This window comes from Vulpes lagopus, chromosome 21, assembly GCF_018345385.1.
Source record: "Vulpes lagopus strain Blue_001 chromosome 21, ASM1834538v1, whole genome shotgun sequence".
Taxonomy (NCBI): Eukaryota; Metazoa; Chordata; class Mammalia; order Carnivora; family Canidae; genus Vulpes; species Vulpes lagopus.
In genome coordinates this window covers 22,165,712-22,188,824 of record NC_054844.1, presented here as the reverse complement: position 1 = coordinate 22,188,824, position 23,113 = coordinate 22,165,712, and the positions used below count along the sequence as shown (strand labels likewise).

At 34.4% G+C, this 23,113-nt stretch overlaps 1 protein-coding gene across 22 annotated transcripts in view; it reads left to right on the top strand.

Moving 5' to 3' along the window:
* SOX5 (SRY-box transcription factor 5) overlaps positions 1 to 23,113 on the top strand; it is a 1,001,956-nt gene that overhangs the window by 642,733 nt on the left and 336,110 nt on the right. For 20 of the 22 annotated variants that reach the window (XM_041735837.1, XM_041735832.1, XM_041735833.1 and 17 more), the window contains one exon: positions 8,370 to 8,601. In XM_041735837.1, coding sequence (XP_041591771.1) covers positions 8,371 to 8,601 — 231 coding nt within the window. In that variant the 5' untranslated portion in view covers position 8,370. The remainder of the gene's footprint in view (positions 1 to 8,369; positions 8,602 to 23,113) is intronic. The other 2 variants (XM_041735846.1, XM_041735845.1) reach the window with 1 other exon arrangement.

Below are 23,113 nucleotides of genomic sequence, written 5' to 3'. Positions count from 1 at the left end.
GAATAATTAGGCTGCTTCGCTTACCACTTTGACTTCTCTGTCTTTTTGCTAATCCTTTTTATACACTGCTCCCCCAAAGTAGGATGGACTGTAAGATTTCCTCCCCCTTGCTCTATTTTTTTCCAGTTTTTCCCTTGGAGAGACAATTCTGGGCTTGAGCTGCTGCCTATTATAGTGCAAACACCAAATAGTGTAACAAAAGATATTTAACCACCTTTTGACTCAGTTTCCTATTTTATAAAACAAGGAGAATAAATATATTGTCAATGAGAAATAATTACAATTATTGGTTAACTCTCTATTTGTGTTTAAAAGAGAATACTGCCTTAGTTACTTCTATGAGAGTTTGCATTCTCTGATAACCTGCTATTTCTTTTTTTTAAATCCTACAATCAACAAAGATTTCTTTCTAAAACTGAATTTCATATTTTCCTCCAGATTGGCTTTTCATTCTAATTTTTATGTTTTTCTTATTAGCAGTATTCTCTAAATTATACAGTCTAGTAATCTCTGTATCTTTGATGTATCACACTTAATCGTTCTTTTCTAGTTCCCACCCTCCACATTCTAGCATTACTAATTTCTGAGGGTTTTTCTTTCTAAAGTACAATTTTGTTGATGGTGTTACTCTGTGGCTTACAAACCATCACCAGCAACCTTCTGCCTTGGTTTCAATTTCAAATTGTGCTTTAGCTATTTAAAAGTGATGGGATTTAACTGGAATCTCTGTCATCTGGCCCCTGCCTTTCATCCTTATCTGCATTTACTCCTCCTAAAATCTCCCGCTTTAACTAAACCACTCTACCCACCATCCCGTATAATTCTATAAATTTCTTTAATTTGTTAATGTCATTTTTCCTGTCGGGAATCCTCACTTCTTCTCTGTGTCTCTTGACATCGGATCCATCCTTCATTACCCTGTTGAATTCTTGTAATTTGTAGGAAGCATTCTCTTATTATTTTAGTGAGACATCTTTCTATTATCTGTCTCCCATAGTACTCACATTTATAAAAAGTCATTTACCTTAAAATATTATTTATTGATTTCTTAATTACATTGTTATCTGCAGGCACATGGTAGTCTTTCAATAAATGTTTTTCCATTAATGAATGAATGGTTGAGTGGGTATATGACTTCTATTTCCATCTAGACTGTACTTCCTTAACGGTGAACCAGAAGGGTCTTCATATCTAAGTTACCTGTTTCCTTCATAACATAAAGATAAATTGCCTGGCACAAAATAGACACTCATGCAATTCATTTATTTATTCATAGAAGAATACACTGTGTACCAAGTATGTGCTAGGAATTGTGCTGCCATATAATTAATTGTATCTCATTCATCATAGAGGGAGAAAAACAGAACACAATTTGGAAAGGCCTTTATCATACAGTCATATCTTCAGCATTAATCTTGGAAAAATCAGGTCAAATGGTCACAGATAGTCCTGTACTTACTGAAATCTTATTAAGTGTAAGACATGCTGTATATCCTGGGGAATTCAAGAAAATTATAAAATTATATTCTTGCTTTTCGAGTGTCTGTGTTCTAGTTTTAGACACTGTGTATTAAGAAGAAAAGGAAAAAAACTATTGAATGAATGCCACAGGTTATACTGATGTTTAGTTTTTAGTGGACTAATAATAAAAGTTGATGATGTAGTTTGAGGTGGAGTTAAGTCACTTCATCTGTGATGCTATGGGAAGACTGTGGAAAAATTGGAATTTGCTCTTTATAGATTTTGTGTGTGTGTGTGTGTGTGTTTGTGATTTTCATACATAACTGCAAACCTTAAAAGAAATAATATCACAATTCCAGAAGAATAACCAGTAGAAGGCACTGCTTCCTAGGACTTTATCTCTGAATTAATCAGTCAAAGGTTAAAATACTTAGAGAAAGAAAGAAACTTTAAAGAGGAAACTATTTCATAAGGAAAGCAATTCCTATTCTAAGTTTTCCATTTTATGTTTGTTCCATATATAAGTTCTTTTCACTTTGCATATGCTTTCATTTTATAGAATTGCATCAAAGAACATATTCTAAAGCAGTAAATAGGTGATTCCTTTAATAGGTCAGATAGTAATTAACTACGTAACACTCTTTCATAAATTTCCCTCATGTTTATAGTTTTTTACATACACATTTGAAAAATAAGATTTTTATGAATATTTTAAAAACCTAATTTAACCAGGTATACCAATTCTTTTACATAGAAATTATTTAAAAGGATGCTATTAGCACAGAGCTGGATTTCCTTTTTTTTTTTCTGACAATATTAAGACATTTTCTAAGCATGCTTGCCATGTAAGACTAGATCTTAACAACTACTCATGATTAGAATACTAAGAGAGTTGTTGGTTTTAGATGGTAGCTTTCACATAATGGGTATTTGTTGAAAAACAACTGTCTTCAGAAAGCATTATAAGTCCTGGGAATGTAGCTGTGAACAAAAATAAAGTCTGCCCTCTTGGATCTTATAGTGGGAGAGACAGATAATAAAGAAATATGTCATAGGAACAAGGTGCTAAAAAGAGCAAGGAGGTGCTGGTTTAGGAGGAGCAACCAAGGAAGGCTTCACTGGGAAATGATGTTGACACTAAATAAAGTGACAGATGAGGCAAGGGTGTATCTGGGTTAGGAAGGTTTCAGATTGAGATAATGCCAACTGTGAAAGAAATAAGTGTGCCCTGTGCATTAGTTTCCTATTGCTGTCCTAACAATTAACAAAAGTTTAGTGGTTTAAACAATACAATTGTATTCACTTATAGTTCTGGAGGTCAGAAGTCTTGTAATCAAGGTGTTGGCAGAGCTCATTCCTTCTAGAGGTTTTAGGGGAGAATCTGTTTCATCATTTTTTGTTTGGCTTCTAGAGGCCATCTTTATTTCTTGGCTCATGGAACCATTTCATCGATTTTCAAAGCAAGTTACATAGTATGGTTCAGTCTCTCTCTCTGACTCTAATCCTCCTGCCTCCCCTCTTTATAGGAACCTTTATGATGACTTTGTGCTCACCTAGAATATCCAAAATAATCTCCTCATATCAAGATCCTTAACTTAATTACATCTGCAAAGTCCCTTTTTGCCTTGTAAAGTAACATATTCACAAGCTTCGGGGATCACAGTTTAGACAACTTGAGTAAGGAGCATTATTCTGATGAGTGCAAATGGCTTGCAACCTTGACTATGCATTAGAATCACCTGGGAGCTTTAAAAAATTCTGATACTCCGTCTCCACTCCAGAACCAATAATATTAGAATGTCTGGCAGTGGGACTCAGGCAGCAGCATTTTTTAAACCTCTCCATATAATTCTAGTTTGCAGCCAAGGTTGAGAACCAATGGTTTAGTTTATATTGCAGTCTCGTACCATTTACCCTACCCCTAAGTTTGTGTACATGTCTGAGTACAATTGGGGACATCCTACTTACATAGTGATGACAGTGCACACAGAGAGCCCATAGCCAATAGTCGAGAATTTCAGGAGCTTTAAAATTACTTTCACATGTGGACTAGAGTGGAATGATTGTGCATATTGCTATATGGACAAGTAAAGGGAAAGTGACTCCGTGTAAAAGCAAGTTGCCCCTTATAAGTGAAGCTGTTTCTTATCTATTCCATGACTGTAACTCAGCAAGTCCAGGAATGTTATAGACTAAAGATAGCATTCAGTTTATATTCCTCAATGTCCCTTTTTACTAAGTAAGCTTGAAAGTTAAATTTATATTGTACTTTCTAAGACTATCTCTGCATCTTTACTTGTATCACTACTTCCTGCACGAAATTCTCTCTTCATTTATCCCAGGTTTTCCATTTGACTTTCTTCTCCCCGACCCTGCCCAAATTCAGTTGGTTAATCATTCCCAGAAGTATTCCAGGATCTCCCAGTCCTCATGAAGGTGTTCAGCTGTAGCATCATTTGGCCATTAACCTGAACTTTCTTTCATTATTATTTATCAGAGTCTTCTCAACCACTACATTACTCTTTAAAGCAGAGAATTTGAATTGCACATTTTTTATCCCCACTAGGTAAGTGTCTTGCACATAGCAAGTGATGAGTAAATGATTGTTGATGATTTGAAAGTTCAAATTAGATGTTTTTGCCCTGGAATTAAACATCAGTTCTTTCAAGAACATTTTCTTGTCCACACACAAAACTGAGTTAAGGATTCTATTATATCATCATAACTCCACAGGTTAGTTTCACACTGGATTATATTTGTCTGTCTCAAGTCATATTCTTTGAAGTCTGAGTTTTCTTCATTGGCAAGTCTAGCACCTACCACAGGAGTGACAAATTTCGTCTCTGTATGAATACATAAGAGCATGCTCCAACCTGGATCCTCAGACTATTCCAAGGCATCCTTGCACTGAAGCACAGCATGTTGTGTAAGCAAGTGCAGGAATTGGAACCCTGTGTATCCCAGATAAACAATATATGGAAAGTTGCAGTGACTTCTTTTTCTTTTAATTATATATCTTCCAATATTATTCTTTTTCAAGAAGTTAAAACAACTGTTAATATGCATGGATAGAACAGAATTTCAACATACATGAAGCAAACATTGACAGAAAGTATGATGTTCCCATTCCAATGGTAGAAAATTTTTCAATAGTAAGAATTTTTTTCATGCAATTCAAAATATGTCTCAAAACAAATGAAAAGGAAAACAAAATATTCCAAAGCCTATGGGATGTAGCAAAAGCAGATGTTAGAGTGGAATTCATTCTATAAATGTCTGTCTTAAGAAAAAAGTTTCAGGGGCACCTGGGTGGCTCAGTTGGTTGAGCGTCTTGTCTTTGGCTCAGGCCATAATTCCAGGGTCCTGAGATGGAGCCCTGCATAGGGCTCCTTGCTTAGCAGAGAGCCTGATTTTCTCTTTCCCTCTGCAGCTCTCCCTGCTTGTGCGGTCTCTCGCTCTCTCTCTGTCAAATAAATAAAATATTTTTTTTTTAAAGAAAAAACTTTGAATAAACATTATACCACAAGGAACTAGAAAAAGGAGAAATTTAGCTGAAGTTTAGTAGAGGAAGGAAATAACAAAGAAAAATCAGAAACGAATAAAATAGAGACCAGAATAAACAGTAAGATAATTTTGAAAGTACTTTTTTTTTTTTAAATTAATGAACTTTCTTCTGTCCAAAATGAAACTGTTTGGTAGATGAGCAAAAACTCAAGAATTAACATTATTGGTGATTTGTTATCAATATTTTTAGAAGTACTATGAGTCAGACTAAATATCAAGCAGATTGATAGCTCCCTACAAAATTTAAGTATTTGCCTTTTCTGACTTTGGTAGCCTATTTTTGAACTGTGAGCATTTTTATTACAATACTTTTTTTTTTTAATCTTTAAGACCTCTTTTACCTGAATTTTATAAAAATATTCTCAACTCCACCACATTAAGAACATTCTGTAAGTGTCTGAAAATGGAATTGAAATAAGCATGAAATATAGAATTATTTAGGATCAGGTGCCTTCTGGCAGTACCACCTCTTCATGTCATGTTTAGTGTTTTAGAACTTAGGTTTTTTGCTCTATAGTATGATATATATATAGACTGTTTATCCAGAGGTATAGAAAGATAATTTAGATATTGAAATGACTAGATGTTTTGAGAAGGGTAGCTGCATCTTTACTACTTACCATATCTACCTATATCTTGTTTGGACTTTCAGTTTTCATAATCATTATTAATAATGTTATTAATAAAGTAGAAATCAGCAAAAAGGTCCTACTTCCAGAAGGTCATAGAACTGCATTAACTTAGGGACACCTGGGTGGCTCAATGGTTAAGTGTCTGCATTTGGCTCAGGGCCTGATCCTGGAGTCCTGGGATCAAGTCCCATGTCGGGCTCCCTGCATGGAGCTTGCTTCTCCCTCTGCCTCTCTCTCTGTGTCTCTCATTAATAAATAAATAAAATCTGGAAAAAGAAAAAGAACTGAATTACCTTAGAAAAGGCCAGCTGATCTAGCTTTCTGCTTTAATAACCCAGAGACTAGCTTTTGCCAATAGCCTGGAGTTTTTGGACGGTAAGAGACTTATTGTACATAAGACCGAGGTAGATACCGGAATGCCAATTTATTAATTTTATCAAATGTGATAATGCCTACACAGACCATAAATACTATGGCTTGTATAATAAATGCATCATCTCCTTATAGTGAAACTACATGTAAAACAAGAAATAATTAAAGGTCCTTTTATTGATTTATTCTCACAAATCACTTCACAAAGTCCTTAAATATTTCAAATCTGTTCTGTCAGCCCATTTTCTACATGGCAATCATAAGTTTGCTTAGAGAGCATGCAAGCAGAGCAGTTAAAGCTAATATACTAGTGCTTAGAGTTATTACATAGAGTTTAATTTTTCAATTTGGTGATAGGTGTGGTATTGCCAATGACATTAGAACTATCCTAGCTTCATTCCCTTACTTCCTTTCTCCATACTTAAGAGTATACTTGGAGTAAACCTTAGTAATGAGATCAGAAAAACTGAAGATCCCTGAAATGTGATGGCCTGGTCTACTTCTCCTTTAGACAGCGCTTCCTTGGTAGCCACCAACATTCCCTCCTCTTTTTCTGTTCTTCAGCTGATCATGATTTCCTGCTATTAGTGTTTCCTCTTCACATTTGCTAATACATTGGATCATTTTATTGTTAATTATGACTGGCTAAGGAGCATTTCTCTTATCAGGAGATTTTGTATTTCATGTTGATTTTATGGTTTAAATCTTAAAAAGTAATCTGCTTTCCTCATCTTATAGTTTTTTGATTTTTGGATTTTGGGTTTTTTGGGGGGGAGAGGGTAGGTAACATTGCAGTTTTAAAGTTTTAAACAGCATCTATTGCTTACTGAGTGTCTACTCTGTACTAAATGCTCTACAGGTTATTTTTCATATGGTACACAGTTTATTCTCAAAGAGCATTACAAGTAGATATTATATCTTCCTTGAAAGATGAATAAATTGGGATAGATTAAAGCTAAGTCTCACAGCTAGCATGTAGCAGAATCAGTACTTTAATCCATGTTTGTCTGATTCCAAGGCCCTTAGTTTTTTCTACTGTGCTATTATTTCTTAATTGAATATCTTCAGTACTCAAATACACTGTTCTTTTGAAACTTCTCACAGTAAGAAAGTATTATTGAGCAATGATTATAGACATCTCTTCAGTAGTAAATTTCAAATGAAAAAATCAGTAATATATATATGAAAGATGTGGTGTGGCAGTTAATGCTTTCCTGCCTTCTCTCCCACTGGTCTAGAATAAGAATGGATGATTCTGTAAACACTCTTTGTTTGTGGAGCAAAAATAACAACTTTCTCAAGGTCAGATCAAGTTGCAAATACAAGAGAGTTTTTTTTTAATTAAAAAATTTAACTCTATACTGTTTCTGTATAAAACTTGTAATGAAAGGAAAGGGAACACTCTATTTAACCAAGAATATTTGCCAGATATTTTTAACCTCTGACAGTATTCTTAGACTCAAATACCAAAAAAAAAAGTGTTTATTTTTTAATTGTCTACAAGTATTTCCTTATAGGCATTAGCTCATCAAAACAAAATTATCTTTCTTTGATTTTTCCCTCTTACTTTAGGTATTCTAAGGGGCAGAGAACTCTGAGAATCCACATCTAAATCTTTTGTAGAATTATGGAAATGAAAACTGAAATATTTTTATATTTTCACTTTTTTTTAACCACTTTGCCTATTTGATATTAGAAATACATGGAGAGGTGAGAAAAGAACAATTCTCAAATGTTTTAAGATTCACAGCAATTGTAACATTTATTCAGTTCTTAATAAGCTTTAAACACATATCAAACTTTTTGTCATGGAGTCTAGGTTTACTTATAACCAATATTTCTACATTTCATAATAATCATACTTTTAATAAAATGCAAATTTGCTATAATGGTAGTCATTCATTTATTTTGTTTATTTTTAATGCAAGAAATTTTAGTTCTTTCCTTCTTTTAACTGCCAATAGTATTTGCTATTCATAGATGTTCTGTCTTCAATAAGGTCTATCAAAGTGTAAAACTAGATGGGTATTTTTCTTCCCTTTAAAATGGAATGGTCTTTCATTATGCAGTGTTCTTAGGTGAATTCTCTTGTTTAAGAAGCCAGAATACAAGAGAGTGCTATATTAGTGTATTATTCTCACAACAAACAAGCACTGTTCTGTTGCTACCTGCTTGGCCATTGTTTCTGATTGTGTGCGCTTTGCAGTGGTATTTGGATGGTTTCCTGCTCTCTGCCAGCACAAAAAGGCATTTCTGTTACAATGGCCCCTAACCACACAATGACGGCATTAAGGATTTATGTGGAGGTTTCATTATTTTCTCCTCTTTTGTTCCTTCCAGGATGTCTTCCAAGCGACCAGCCTCTCCGTATGGGGAAGCAGATGGAGAGGTAGCCATGGTGACAAGCAGACAGAAAGTGGAAGAAGAGGAGAGTGACGGGCTCCCAGCCTTTCACCTTCCCTTGCATGTGAGTTTTCCCAACAAGCCTCACTCTGAGGAATTTCAGCCAGTTTCTCTGCTGACGCAAGAGACTTGTGGCCATAGGACTCCCACTTCTCAGCACAATACAATGGTAGGTTTCTCATGGTCTCTTGTGCCTACACTCACTTTTTGACCAGTCTACTCCTCTCATAGTTTGGCTTCAGTCCTTTGCTTTATAATTATCATCTACTTAACAGCCAGACACAAGATTCACTCCTAACATCTCAGAGTTCTTTATAAGTAGATTCCAGTAAGAAGGACATGATGTGCTATTTTTTCTTTCTTCCTTTCTTTTTTTTTTTTCTTTTGGTTTTCAAGAATTTTGCTTTTGAGACACAATTTTATTAGAAGAAAAAAACATATACATATAAGAATAATGTTTAAGTAGCACATTTAAAGTTAGTCAGCATGACAGTTAGATGTCATAGTATTTACAATAAAAGGTTTTTCCAGATAGAGTTACAACATACTTTGAACATCTTCACCACAATAAATCAATGTTTTTCAATTTTTTGCTTTCCCAGATTGGATTCTAGTACTCCTTACAGTGCAGGAATATTATAGGAGAATATATTTTATAGAAGCTATAGTTTTTAATGTGACTGCTGTACTTTCTAACTCAGTCTCATTCATGCTGTTGTTTTGATAGTTCAGTAATTACCTAGTGCATCCTATTCCAGAATTTGGAACTCAGGATAATTTATATGCCCCTTTATCCTGGGGTCTGGATCACTGCAGAAGATTAGGCAACTGGTTTCACAGATGAGAGGGAAGAAGCAGCATAGCATCTTTGGCTGAAGCTTAAAAGCACAGATACACACACACGTACCAATAAGGCTTTTAGGAACTTAAATACACAGAACCAGCATGTTGGCAAGGTAGCACAGCACTTACCCCAGTAAAGCCACACTTGCCTTTTCAACATGGTTGCTTGGGTACAAGTCATGGTTTGTGACCTCCTCTTCCACTTCATGGATGGCGGGGCCATTAATTTGAACCAGATTATACCAACAGAACTATGTTTCCTCATACATTCTCATATTTTGAAGACAACGCTAATTTCGTGAAATGCTTTTTTTTGTTTTTGCTTTCCCTAGAAAAGTATTACATATCATAAATGTGCTTGCTATTGAAATATGCCCACTTATTTATGTTATTGTACTATATATATATGTATATATATATATATATATAATTGAATCAAGAAGAAAAATCAGAGATAGCCTAATAAAAGTGAGATGGATGCTATTTTTTATCACTCACATTAGGCTTAAATACCCTTTCAACATTTTAAGCCTCATAGGTCAGAATTTCAATAGGTGTAATACTATGTGCCAACACTTTCCCCTCAGGGATAGTATTTCGACTAACACTATGTAACACTTATATAGGTGTGCTATTTTAATCACATTGCGTGTATTAACTCATGTAACCTTCACAATAATATAGTGAGATATTATTGTTATTCTCATTTTATAAATGAGGAAACTGAGGCACAAAGAGGTGAATAATCTGCTTCAAATCATAGCTGATACAGAGGAGAACCAGGGGTGTTTACCCCGACATTCTGGCTTTGGAGTCCATGCTTATAAACATTATAAGCTCTTCGTAAGAGCACATGCATATTATATTCTTTGATTATCTCTTTGTTGGCAAGCTTAATCATACTATCCATAATTCATACTTTTTTTTTCTACTGTGAGTCCATATTATTTATGTGCAATGATTCAGCTTTTTTGGGCTCATTTCATAGAGGTGAGGAAAAGAAATGGGGAAAATGGTAGTATACAATTCAACAGGATAAGATCATACCCTCCATTTCATCACTGCTAATGCCTCCTCTCTCTCAGTATTTTGATGATAAACTTCTCTTAGGGAGTGCTTCTTGGTTTGGTTTTCCTGTGACACCACTCAAAGTCTAAACACACAAATTTGAAGGAGTAGGAATAAATAGTTATAACTAGGAGAACATCACAGAGATAAAGGAGATATTATTTTAAGGATACTTCGCGAAAGGGTATAGCAAAAGTATATTAAATTACATTCTGTAGTTGGCATGAGGGGATCCTTTGATGTAGGATGTTAGTGAAAATGAAACTACTTTGTAAGGAAGACTTTAGTTCAACTAGATACAAACTATGAATTGCTTACTCTGTACCGAGTTTTTTGTTATTGTTGGGCACTGTGGAAATAGATTGAATAAAACACAACTCCTTCCCTCAAACAACTTTATCTAGAGCAGCAGTTCTTAGGGTCTGTGGGATCTCCTGAAAATGAATGGAGAATTCTGTATTATGCATACCCCTGAGTAAGACTATGGTTTTCATCAGATTCTTAGACAGATCTGAGGATACAAATGGTTTTAGTTAATTTTAATGACATGCTGACACTCTCTCTTATATATGTCCAACAGGTTTCTAAGTTTGTTTTCTGCCTGAAATGTTTCTTGATTCCATTAATTTTTCATCTTTTGAGTAGGCAGTTAGAAAAGTCTTTAATATGATCTCAAATTTTTAGCTTCTCTTCTCTCCCCTCTTTCTTCAATATCCACTAGATTTGTTTCCCTGACAATTGAGTTGGATTGTTTGCCCCACTTTGGAAATTAAGTGTGTCTTTGTTTCATACAAGAGTTTGTCTAAAACTCTTTGTCTTAGCATAAAACTCTGTATAGAGTAGGACTAAACTATGGCTTTGTCTTCTCTTCTGTCATTTCTCCCATGGACCCATTATCCTTGTCATGCCAAGTTTTTTAAATATGTTCAGAAACATGCCAGGTGACCTTGGATGACACAGCTTTATTCTTTCTACCTGGAATCACTCTTTTCATATTTCACCTTCTGGTGAATTGCATTTCTTCCAAAAGACTGAGTTCAGGGCAGCCAGGGTGGTTCAGTGGTTTAACGCCACCTTCGGCCCAGGGTGTGATCCTGGACCCGGGATCAAGTCCCACATCAGGTTCCCTGCATGGAACCTGCTTCTCCCTCTGCCTGTGTCTCACCTCTCTCTCTCTCTTTCTCTGTGTCTCTCATGAATAAATAAATAAAATCTTAAAAAAAAAAAGACTGAGTTCAAAAATTACTTCTTTTTGGATGGTTTTACTGACTTGCCAAAGCAGAACGGTTGCTGCATTATTTTTTTTTATCCATTGTATTTGTTTATATCTTTTCTCACTGCCTGCATTATGATTTGTATGTTTGTATGTCTGCTTTTCTGTGCACTGTATTTCTCCTTGAAGGCAGAGTCATATATATGTGTGTGTGTGTGTGTGTGTGTGTGTGTGTAATTATAGAGTATTTTTATTATAATTGCATTATAATAAATTTTATATTTTTACATAATAAAATATATAATATGTAATAATAAATATATAAAAATAACATAAGAATAGTTATATAATATATATTTGTGTTTCTGATACTGAGCTTATAATAGATACTCAATATATGATCATTGATTAAATGGCAGATCATTTGGATAATTAAATAGTAAATATGTTTTTGGCAAAGTTGTTAAGATACTATTCATGATAAACATGCTGACTTCTAGAAATTTGAGAACTAAGGTAGGATCTACTAATGTATATTCAGAAATCAGAAAATATGTCATAATAGCCATGATATATTCATTTGTTAAGCTGACTATTTTATTAAATTATATCAAAATGATTGAATTGTTATTCAAGAATTGTTATTCAAGACAAATACATTATACTTTTTCTAAGTAGTAGGCAATTGTAATGTTCACTTAAACAGAAACTTTTATTTCAGTAGGAAGGTATATTTCCTATTTTTTCTCTGTTCAGTATTTTTGAAAACAGAGCATTGTTTCATGGTTTCCATATCATAGAGTTCAATTTAAGGGGGACAAAACAGGTTTCTAGATTTCATTGCCTATCTATGTGTGACATTCATACTCTATTCTTAAATTAAAAAAAGGATGAGAGGTCCACATTTTATATTGCCAATATAGTTTAGAGACAAAGTAAAACTGATGAGTAATCCCTGTAAGGCTGTCTTGAAGTTACAGAGAGAGATGTCTTAGTATAACATTTAAGTTGGAAAATATTTTCTGAGATAAAAGTTCTGTACATTTCAAAACTGTTGCCATATAAGGATTTTGAGGAATCAGGGTTGTTTGTTCATATGCAGGGGATGCAGTTGTTTGGAATAGGGTCAGATTAAGATGTAATTCTTCCCTTCTGAACTTGTGTTTATTGCCTTAATATTTTGGAGAAATAAATTAAGTGCCTTACTAAAAGCAAGTACCTTACTCCCATCAGCTATACTGCCATGAATACTACAAGTCTATGAATGCTGGGAATGGTTTGTTCATTATTCAGAGACATTGGAGATCAACTGTCATAAGCTGATTTTACATATATGTAAATAATAATAAATAATAAATATATAAATAAATAATAAATATATGTAATATATATTTATATATTTTTAAGTTGTCAGATTTCCAATCAATACGAGTTTGAGACATAAGTACTTTAAATATGAAAAAAGACTGATTCTATGGTTTTCTTCTCTGAAGCTCTCATAACCTTGCCAAGCAATTAATGGCAAATTTTGATTTCCATGTAATCCTCATAAAAGTGGCAAGGTTGGAAAGTCTGATTCTGACAGGAGGGGAAAGGCAGTTTGGGGCTTTATTTTTACTGAAGATCAGATCTACCCTTCCTGTCCCCTTCCCCCCTTTTTAAACATTGGTTTGGAGACTGTCACTTTAGAGTTTCAGAGACAGGCAAGAATCACTATAATTTCTGGCTCATTTTTAATAATAGTTCTGATACAGATGAATTTATTTCATGATGCAAAGAACTATTGAAAACATATCCTCATGTCAATCAATGTGATTATATATGAGCACCAGAAGGGAATAGAGTGAATCTGAAGAGAAATCAAATGGCAGCATCAGAGGCAGCCAAGGGACTCTATAGTCACCATTTTGGTACTGATTTTCTGTCTGGTTGCATACTACTTCTGCTGGCTAGATTGTTGCTCCAGTGTCAAATGTGTTATGAAATGAAAGGCTTGACCACCTGTGGTTACTGAATAGTCAGTTCATTCTTTCTTTCTTTCTTTCTTTCTTTCTTTCTTTCTTTCTTTCTTTCTTTCTTTCTTTTTTCACAGAAGGTATATTCATCTCAGACAAACTCTCTTTGACTTCTTAAAATCCTCTTCAGTTGAATGAATTGTTTTGTATAACTATAGAGTGGCTACCTCCCAACATTGATTTTTAAAATATATAATTATTTATTTTAACAGTATAGTATTCTTTTTGTAAAAAAAATATTTTATTTATTTATTCATGAGATACACAGAGAGGCAGAGACACAGGCAGAGAGAGAAGCAGGCTCCCTATTGGGAGCCCGATGTGGGACCCCATCCTGGGACTCCAGGATCACACCCTGGGCCGAAGGCAGGCACTCAAACTGCTGAGCCATCAGGGATCCCAACAGTATAGTATTCTTATTAAAAAATAATTTGAGTTGCCCACTTAAAGATAGCTGTATTTCGTATGACATAAATACTATGTTTGTGTATAATTTTTTAACACTTAAAGATCCATTGGATTTGGAAATACACTTTAATATATTTTAGTATTTCATTTAATGTTTATACATATAATATTTTCCCGGAATTATTAAAAAAAAAAACAACCTCTGGATACATAGTATTTTGGACTTAATGATTTGATTTATCCTAATGTAAATATATTTAAACATTGCAGAGACACTAGTTATCATAAAGCAACATTCAAGGTGAGTCAGTTTCTTCTTGATGTCCATCAAAAGAAGACAAAGGTGTCTTTTTAAATTGTTTCTTCTGTAGAAGTTGGACGTATAGCTGGGAACCAAGTATAACATTATAGCAAGGCTCCAATATATAAAATCCAGCCTTAAACAGTGAAGGGATTCATAAAATGCATCTCAGAGACAGGCTTTTACTTGTTCAGATTCACTGTCAATCCCTGGGATTCTTTATTTACCCCCAAATAATTTTAATTGCTATATTATAGCTGTGTCTCGAAATATTCTTTATATAAACTTTGCTTATAACCTAATAGTTATTTGTAATGTATTTTCAATGTTTGACCAGGATAATGTTCTGTATAAAGTACTGTTCAGATAATGTACAAAAGAAAAAAGAAAAATGTATGTCTTATTTAAAAATCACAGAATAGGACCTTAATTATGGTATGGTGAAGATTCCTATTTCTATATAGTAGTTTTGTAAGCTTTTAAATTTCTGGTTACCTTTGTACATCAAACTTAGCATAAGTTATTGTGATGGTATAATGCATACTGTTGTTAACACCAGTGCCATTATTGTGCCAGTTGTAATAATGAGAATTTCATTGTTTAGGGAGAGCAGTCTCCTACACTCTAGACAAAAGTGTAATTACTTTTGAACGATGTGGAATGTGCTCAGTTTAATAGCATGGAGAATAGATTCAGAAAGATTCAGATAAAGTAAGCTTGGAAGCCATATGTGCAGTGTGGCAGTATAAAATTATGATAGTAGGCAGTATAATTCTACACACACATACCCGATTTCACACAGTTTATCTATAAACTGTTGTTTCTGTAAGAGATAGGCTTGCTTATCTGAACAAGGCCAATTCAATTGAAACAAGGTGAAAATGGTGACAAGTTTACATTTGTTTTTTATGGTAAATTGATGTTTATCATACAATGAAATTACATTGTTACAAACATTATTCTGTAAATGTTGTCAGAAAATACCACACAAAGCTGTTTATCTAGATATAATCCAAGGTTTGTGTTTGAATGTAAGTGGCTCAATCTTTATACTCGCATTGTTTCTGACAATTACCCCCAGGGCTACCAGGAGTGAGGACGTGTGAAAAACAATCAGTTGGGGTTCATCAAAGCCACTGGATAGGTTGTTCAGTAGATCATGTTGTCCTGTTGCCTCACAGTTCCATTCCTTTTGGTGGGGGGAGGGTTGAATATCAAGTGGAAAAAAACCTTGATTCATATGATGTCCACAGTATTTGAAGTACTACTGTTGAGTTTAAAGTTAACTGGGCCTTGAGAAATTAAGGAATGTACTCTCCCATGGGGGCGGGGGAATACATACTATGTGGGAGTTGTGAGCTACTTCAGGATACTTGATGAAGGTCTGTTGTTAGCATCCCCACAAAGTGCTATGCAGTGATAGGTAAATAAACAAGACCTTCTAAAGCTGTGGTAATGGGGGTAAATGTGTTTGCCTAAGAAGATTTGTCATAATGAATGTAATGACTTTCCTTTAATAGGGAGCGTGTGGAAAGATTCAACCAAATATATACAATGAATACCTATTAGCATAGATTTAGAAAGGTATAAGACCTCTTCCTTCTTGTAAGTTTTTGTATAGAATGGAGATAAGATGAGCACAAAATTGCCATCATTTTATAAAAATATCAGAACTCGATACAGGCTAACAAGTGTGAAGGAGATTCACAGTTGAAAGATATCTCATTTGTGGCAATCAAAAATACATCAATTTGAAATTGCTTCCACAAAAAAATTAGATTCAAAAGATACTAAAAAATGTATATGCACATTGGATAAGTTATCATGGGTGCAAGGTCTTCAGTTTATACTGGAGTGTAATTTTGCTTTTGTCACAACTTTTCCCCCAGAAGAAATAACTAAGAAAGAAGAGAAAGTTAAACAAAAACAAAACAAAAAACTCAAGACAAAGCATACTCTAAAGATCTAATATAAAATGTGGGCAAGTTAGTGAAATACATATCTCACATTCATAGGAATACAAACAAATACTTTAGTTATTGGAGTTTTAAATGTTTCCTTTCTTTGTCTGAGTGACCACCTTGAATGAAATGGAAAAAATGATGAAATACTTGGCTAGGATATTGGAAACAGCAAGGACATGAAGAAGCAGTGCTGGAAACTTACTCAAATGGTGTTCCTAATTTTGTGGAATGGATAGGTGTCCGTCTTTATCTCATTTGCTATTCTTGGACCTGCATGATAGAATCATTTGTATTTGGAAGTTATAAATAATGCAGAGTTTGGGGATCAACCTTAATTTTGTATCTTAAATGTTTTGTTTTCAATTCTTCGGCATTTTCTTCCTTTGATTCTTTTCCTTGTTTGCTCTTTTTTCCTTTCTTTCAATTTGCTTCTATCAGAAAACACATTCTTAATGGGTTCTCTTGTGGATCTCAATGGAGCCATTATCAGGAAAGAAGACAGGGTTGGAGAATCAGCAGCATTGTGCTCTGATATATACTTCCTTCTTATTTACATATACTGCCTCCTGGGGGATTGCCAAACTTCCTGCCATAAGCCTAGGTTTCTCTTGCTGTATGTGATTAATAAAGGTCAGATTGGTTCTATGATAAAACTTTTACTGTCTTTTAATTAGTTCTTCACCAAACTATGTGGCACATATATTCAGAAATCGTGTTCTTTTACTTTTCTTTCATGATCCAGTCTTGATAGTAAATTATAATTTTATATTTAATGTACTTACTGGTACATAAAAAGACTTGGTTCTGAAATCATTTTTTGAAATTGTGCTTACCATTGAATCATAGCTTCTATATTTTAAATTATTTTACAGCTTCTGTCACTATTTTCAATCAGTTCTTGATTATTGGGGGATTTTTTTTGTCTTCATATTTCTCTCCTAAAATGGAGATTTTATAGATTGGTAAAAATAAGAATTGAAGAATGGAGATTATTTACATAACTAGGAACTGTCACTGTATTACCTTTAACATGAGTGATAATAGCAACAAGTTTGTCATTATTTCTTATTTTGTAATTGTAAAGGGCCATCACCTAAGGGAATCCAAAAGAAATAAGAATTTTGCAGTGTTGGTACCTGAATTCTAGGAACTAGAATTAAATCTACAAGGCTAGATAACTCAGTTGCCAATGGGATCTCAAAATATTTAAAATAATATACCATATTCCCTCTTGGCTGTATCAGTTAGAGATAACTATCCACTGTACCTAAAAAGAGAGAAATTATATTTGTATAGCGGTTTCTCTAAAAAGCACAAACACTGGCACTTAATTTGGGTCTTAAGCAAGTGAAGTCATAAAAAAAATAACGTAAGGAAGTGTTGGGTTTTCTTTCTAATTACTTTTCCCTCACATATTTTGGCAATCAGACTCATACACCTTTCTTTTTATAAGTACAGATAAACACAAATACCTGGATTTGAGAGGGGGGGGTGGGTTTAAAAAAAAATAGAAAGGAATTCAATAGTATAGAAAATCTAATCAGAAGATGCGGTGAGCACTTTGAATAGAAACGATTCCTTAAGAAATGTCAAACTGAATTAAAAATGAACACTATTTAAGCCACATTAGGTGCATTTAAAAGCATTAAGTGTGTTTAAATTCTTTACTTCATCCACAGGTCTGAGATGCCCATGATTTGTACTGGCATTAAAGCTGTCATTAAACTGAAATCATGAGATGCCTGGGTGGCTCAGTGGTTAAGCTCCTGCCTTCAGCTCAGGGCGTGATCCTGGAGTCCTGGGATCGAGTCCCACATCGGGCTCCCTGTATGAGGCCTGCTTCTCCCTCTGCCTATGTCTCTGCCTCTCTCTCTCTCTCTTTCTCTCTCTCTCTCTGTGTGTGTCTGTCATGAATAAATAAATAAAATCTTTAAAATTAATAATTAATTAATTAATTTAAAAAACTGAACTCATGACAGTATTTTAATATGTAGCCAGTTTTGATCCTTTTGTGCCCTTTTCCCCCATGTTTTCTTTTAGAAAGTAAATGTTATGTTTTTTTCTAGACTCTGTTGTCTAGAGGAGAAAGCCGAAAATTCTTTGTTTCTTGAAATGGGAAATAAATGTAAAGCTAACTTAAATTTACAGTTATAATCAATTCCTTTAGTTACATATCTTCCTTATAAAAAGGCAAATGCTTTTTACAATTTTCCCATAGCCAGTTTTTAGGAATGATCCTTGTGAGCAGATGAGGTGCGAATGTAAGGAGAGCAGCCTTGGGCAGCTCTGTGACACTGACATCACATGATAAAGTCAATGAACACAAGTGACTGGATTTTGTGTCTTATTTAGTCAAGGCTGCTTCTGTGGCAGCAGAGCAAACAATGTTATCATTATATAGAGAAGCAGTGTTTACTCCAGTGTCTCTTCTTAGCTCTTAAAAATCCAGCCTGTGTCGAGATAAAACAGTTAATCTTGTTGGTCGATAACCCTAAATGAGAGAATGATATTCTAAGGGTGAATAAAAAATTTTAAATGGAGGTAGAATATTAAAAAAAAGGAGCATAAATACAAAAGTGCAATTAAGGAGCTCTTTATTTATCTATGTGTATCAAATATGTTCCATGTAAAAGTCAAAACCTATATTAATGAGTAACAAAAAACAGGTTATAATAACTTATAGCATATTAAGGCTTAATAACTTGCTAAGCCTGGTAACCATCTCTGCTGCCACTATCGGACTCTTCCCTCTGTGTAAACATAGATCTGGAGAGGGAGAGATTGTTGGGTCGTTACCAGTATCCATCTTTAGGCTTTGTGGCAGTGGCTGGCATGCTTTGCACACCAGAGACACTGGAGTCAGAAAACATGCTTCTTGTGTATCTGAGATTTTGATTTCCCTAGGGTCATCAGAAGAATATAAGAAGCAACTCTGAAGCTTGTGTGAATATATCTTATAGCCTAGCTATAGTCTGATAAGTTGCAGCTCAAATATAGGAGATTTCAAATAGTCAGTGCTCTTTGGAATATGATATCTAATAATTAAACATGGGGATATGTAATATTTCAATCTTTCCTATGTACCAGCCACCCTACATTTTCATTATCTCAGCCAATTTTATGTCAACCCAGTGAGTTCAACAACTGTGATTATCCCCAGTTTACAGATGGAAAACAGTCTTGGATAAAGTAATTTGCCTAATAAGTAAGTGATAGAGTTTGGATTCATGACTTTGGAAGCCCAAGCACTTAATAACTATGCTTACTGCCTCTTCACTCATACACTTAAACATTAAAATCATTTTTATAGTTTATTGGAATAGATCATTTTAAAAGTCTTTAGAAACACATGTGAGGAATTCAGATAGAACCATTGTCGCTTGAGTATTATACCTTAACTCAGAGACCTCTTGATTTTTTTTTTTATCTTTTTAACTGGCTTCAAATGGACCAAGAGATTTAACTATTTCAAAATGGGTGCTAGAAGTTCTGTATAGCCTGTTGGGCAATATATGGTATTTTAAAGGATTACTAGCTGAACCTTTCACATAAAGATTAGTATTAATTTGTGCTCTGACTATAAGACTGTTGGCATAGTGTAGTGGTATAGCACATGGCACTAGTGACAAAAGTACTGACTAAATGCCAAGCTCCTCTGTTTAAAATCTCACAGCATTTGGCAGTTATGGAAATTTTCTGTGCCTTATTTTTGCCATCTGTAAAATGGGGATTAGTTGGAATAACATCTGAGTGTTACGTTTAAAGAAGTCAGTCTACGTGAAGTACTCTGGTGCCTGGGATATAGCAGAAACTTAGTAAATATTAGTTATTAGTTAAGTGAGTGCCTAAAGACATGTTTAAGTTCTATGATCCAGGAGGGAAATGACGCATTGTATTAAATATCAGATGCTTTTTATTCTTACAAATTTGGGGTAATCTACGAAAAATCTAAAGCTAAGGAAAAATACTTTTGAAGTAAGTCCAAGAGAAATCTCAACTCTTCTTCTTAAAAGGGTTTTTCTTTTATCTTTAACTATTATAAAAGGACATCATTATCAATCTGAGATACTCTCAGTCAGATATTTATGACAGATTCAATTATCATCAATAGTGTTCATTGACAGCCAAATTTTTACTTAATGTTATTAAGACTGTTCACCAACAGCAACCACTGCCGCCGCAAGAAAAATCTACTTAAGTGAGGTCAGAACTGCATTTTGACAAGAGATGTAGAAGGTGATGGTAAGGAGCCTATATTCTCTTGAACTGCTTGGGTTCCAATAAATTCCACATTTTATAAGGTATCTAAGTTCTCTACCGTGCTTTTGTTTTCTCATCTGAAAACAAGGATAATAATTCAACCTCTGAATATACACAGGTGTTATGAGGATAAAATAAAATTCTTTTAAGTGTAAATTGTGCCTGGCGCATAGCAAGGACTTAATCGATGCTATAGTTCTGGAATAGTTTATGTTCATTGACTAATTAGTATGGATTACCAGAAGAAAATGCTGTGGGTGTTTTTGGTCTCCTAGTAGTCTTAATTTCCTTTTAGTAACCTGGAGGGTTATGATCCACATCCCCATCCCATGTTAATGGGTTCAGTGTTCTTACCAGTAGATTCTGTGAATATCTTTGGACGTCATTTGCCTTGAACATGGGACTCAAACTCATTTAAAGGAAAAAGCTCTATGTTACCTTTGGGGTCATATGGCTGTCTTTTTCAGCACCAGGTCCCTCGTGTCTGGCACAGTGGCTGACACACAGCAAGTGTTTCAAAATAGTTGAATGGATGAATGGATGTTTCCAAAACCTGTGTTCATCCAAGACATTCTGAGTATAACTGTCCTTATCTACATGTTGAAATACTGCTTAACACATAGTTGATATAAAAAGTAAATGAAGTAATTACCTAACACAGTATTTGTTGTGTAGTGAATATTCAGTTAATATGAACTCCCTTTCTGCCCTCCTTTTAATTCTCTTCAGCCCAGTTGCTGTGCAGATAACTTACTGATAACTGCATTCTTCTGTGGCTTCACCTATTACACTTCTTCAGATAGTTTACCTGAGGAAAGCAACAGCAATGAGCACACACACACACACACACACACACACACAACACAAAAATATTTTGGAGAAGAATATCTTTAAAAATTAATTGTTCAGGTTTTCTTGCATGAATATCCTCAAGGCACATTATAATTTTTCTTTTAGGACATGGTTAATGAGGCTCATGTTTGCTACTACAGTTTTATTAGCATATTCTCTCTTTTTTTTTTTAACATTTCAATATGTTTTAAAATTCCTGTTTGATATCAGGTATTTTATAGGTCCTGTGGAGGGGATTCAATCCTTTGTTTATTAGCATTGTGTGCATTGGTTTTTAGTCCTTTCATCTCTCATTTCTGTTTACTCATAAGGGCAGCTGGAGATGATGTAAAAAGTGTGAGATATGGACAAGAGGCACTGTACAAATGGATTTTTAGAGTATATCAGCTTGACCTGTCAGAAGTGTGACAGGTCACATTTAAAACCAGCCTACCTAACCAAAAAGTGTATATTTCTAGCTGTTAATTTTCTGTGATTCAACATGTTTCTCTGTTTTTTTTTATTGGATAAAACTTTGACTTGTTACTTTCCTAATATGCTTCATGTGATCTTTTTGTTTCCTATCATATAAACTCTTCCCTGTTCACTTATGTCCTCTTCAGTGGTTCTATAATTATTTTTGTTTTACATAGATAGAAACATGTTTTTTACCCCTTTTTACATATGGTGTTTTTGCTTCATGCAAAGAGAACTACACAGATGACATTTTTTAAAAATCCAAATTTAATTCAGTTTTACATTCTTATGTTTATAACCCTGAATATCTCCAAAATGTCCTTACCTAAAACACTTTAGAGTTTTATTACTAGATTTATACCAGTAAAGATACATCAGCTTTCTTAGGGATAATCTTTAAGCAGAACTTAGTAAGACAAGCTTTGAAAACTATCATTCCTAGCAAAGTAAATCTCGAATCACGGAACATCAGTTTAATCGCTCCTCTTGACAACTTAACACGGCAGACTGAAATATAAAAGCCGATGCAAGTGGGATCAATGGATTATCTAAGTCCCTGAACATCTTCTCTTAAATCGGGGGACTTGACAGAGTGGTTGTAAGAAGGGTATGTGTTGTGTGTCCCTTGTCATGTGCCAAGCATTACGTTTTCAGAGATTAGTGCTGAGTGGATGTGGTCTACCTGGACATGAAGCCAGGGAGAAAGAAATTGGGAGGGAATAAAAAAGAGACGGCTACAGGAAGAGGGATAGAGAGATTTACATGTGAGAACTCAGGGGGCTTTGTCATGGCAATTGTATAAAGTGATATACAGTGCAAATCGACTTGAGCATGTCCCCGGATAGCAGGCGGTTTACAGCCTCCACGAGCCGAGATTACTGCTTTATCTTGTCATACTAAATTAACATGGCAGCACACTGTTAAACAGTGGTGACCTCTTCATCTGGGGAAATTGCTGCTAGAAGAGAGATGGCATTTAAGTCTCTCTCTCTCTCTCATTCGCTTCCTCTCTCCCCTTATGCCCTTAATGCACTTGGGGGTTAGAGAGTAGACATTTTAAGATTATTATAGAAAAAAAATATTTTTTATATTAAGGCTACAACAGATAGGGTGCAATTAGATCAAATGGTCATTTTGGGGTAGAATAATAAGATTTTATTTATCCAATGTTCTAAAAATGACATGTCATCCTTATACATTGGAATTAAGAATATATTCGCTGTCTTGTCATTTTAATCCCTTATTATTCTACAAATAGCCTATTAATTGGTGTAAGAGTTAATTTCTATACTTTCCATAAG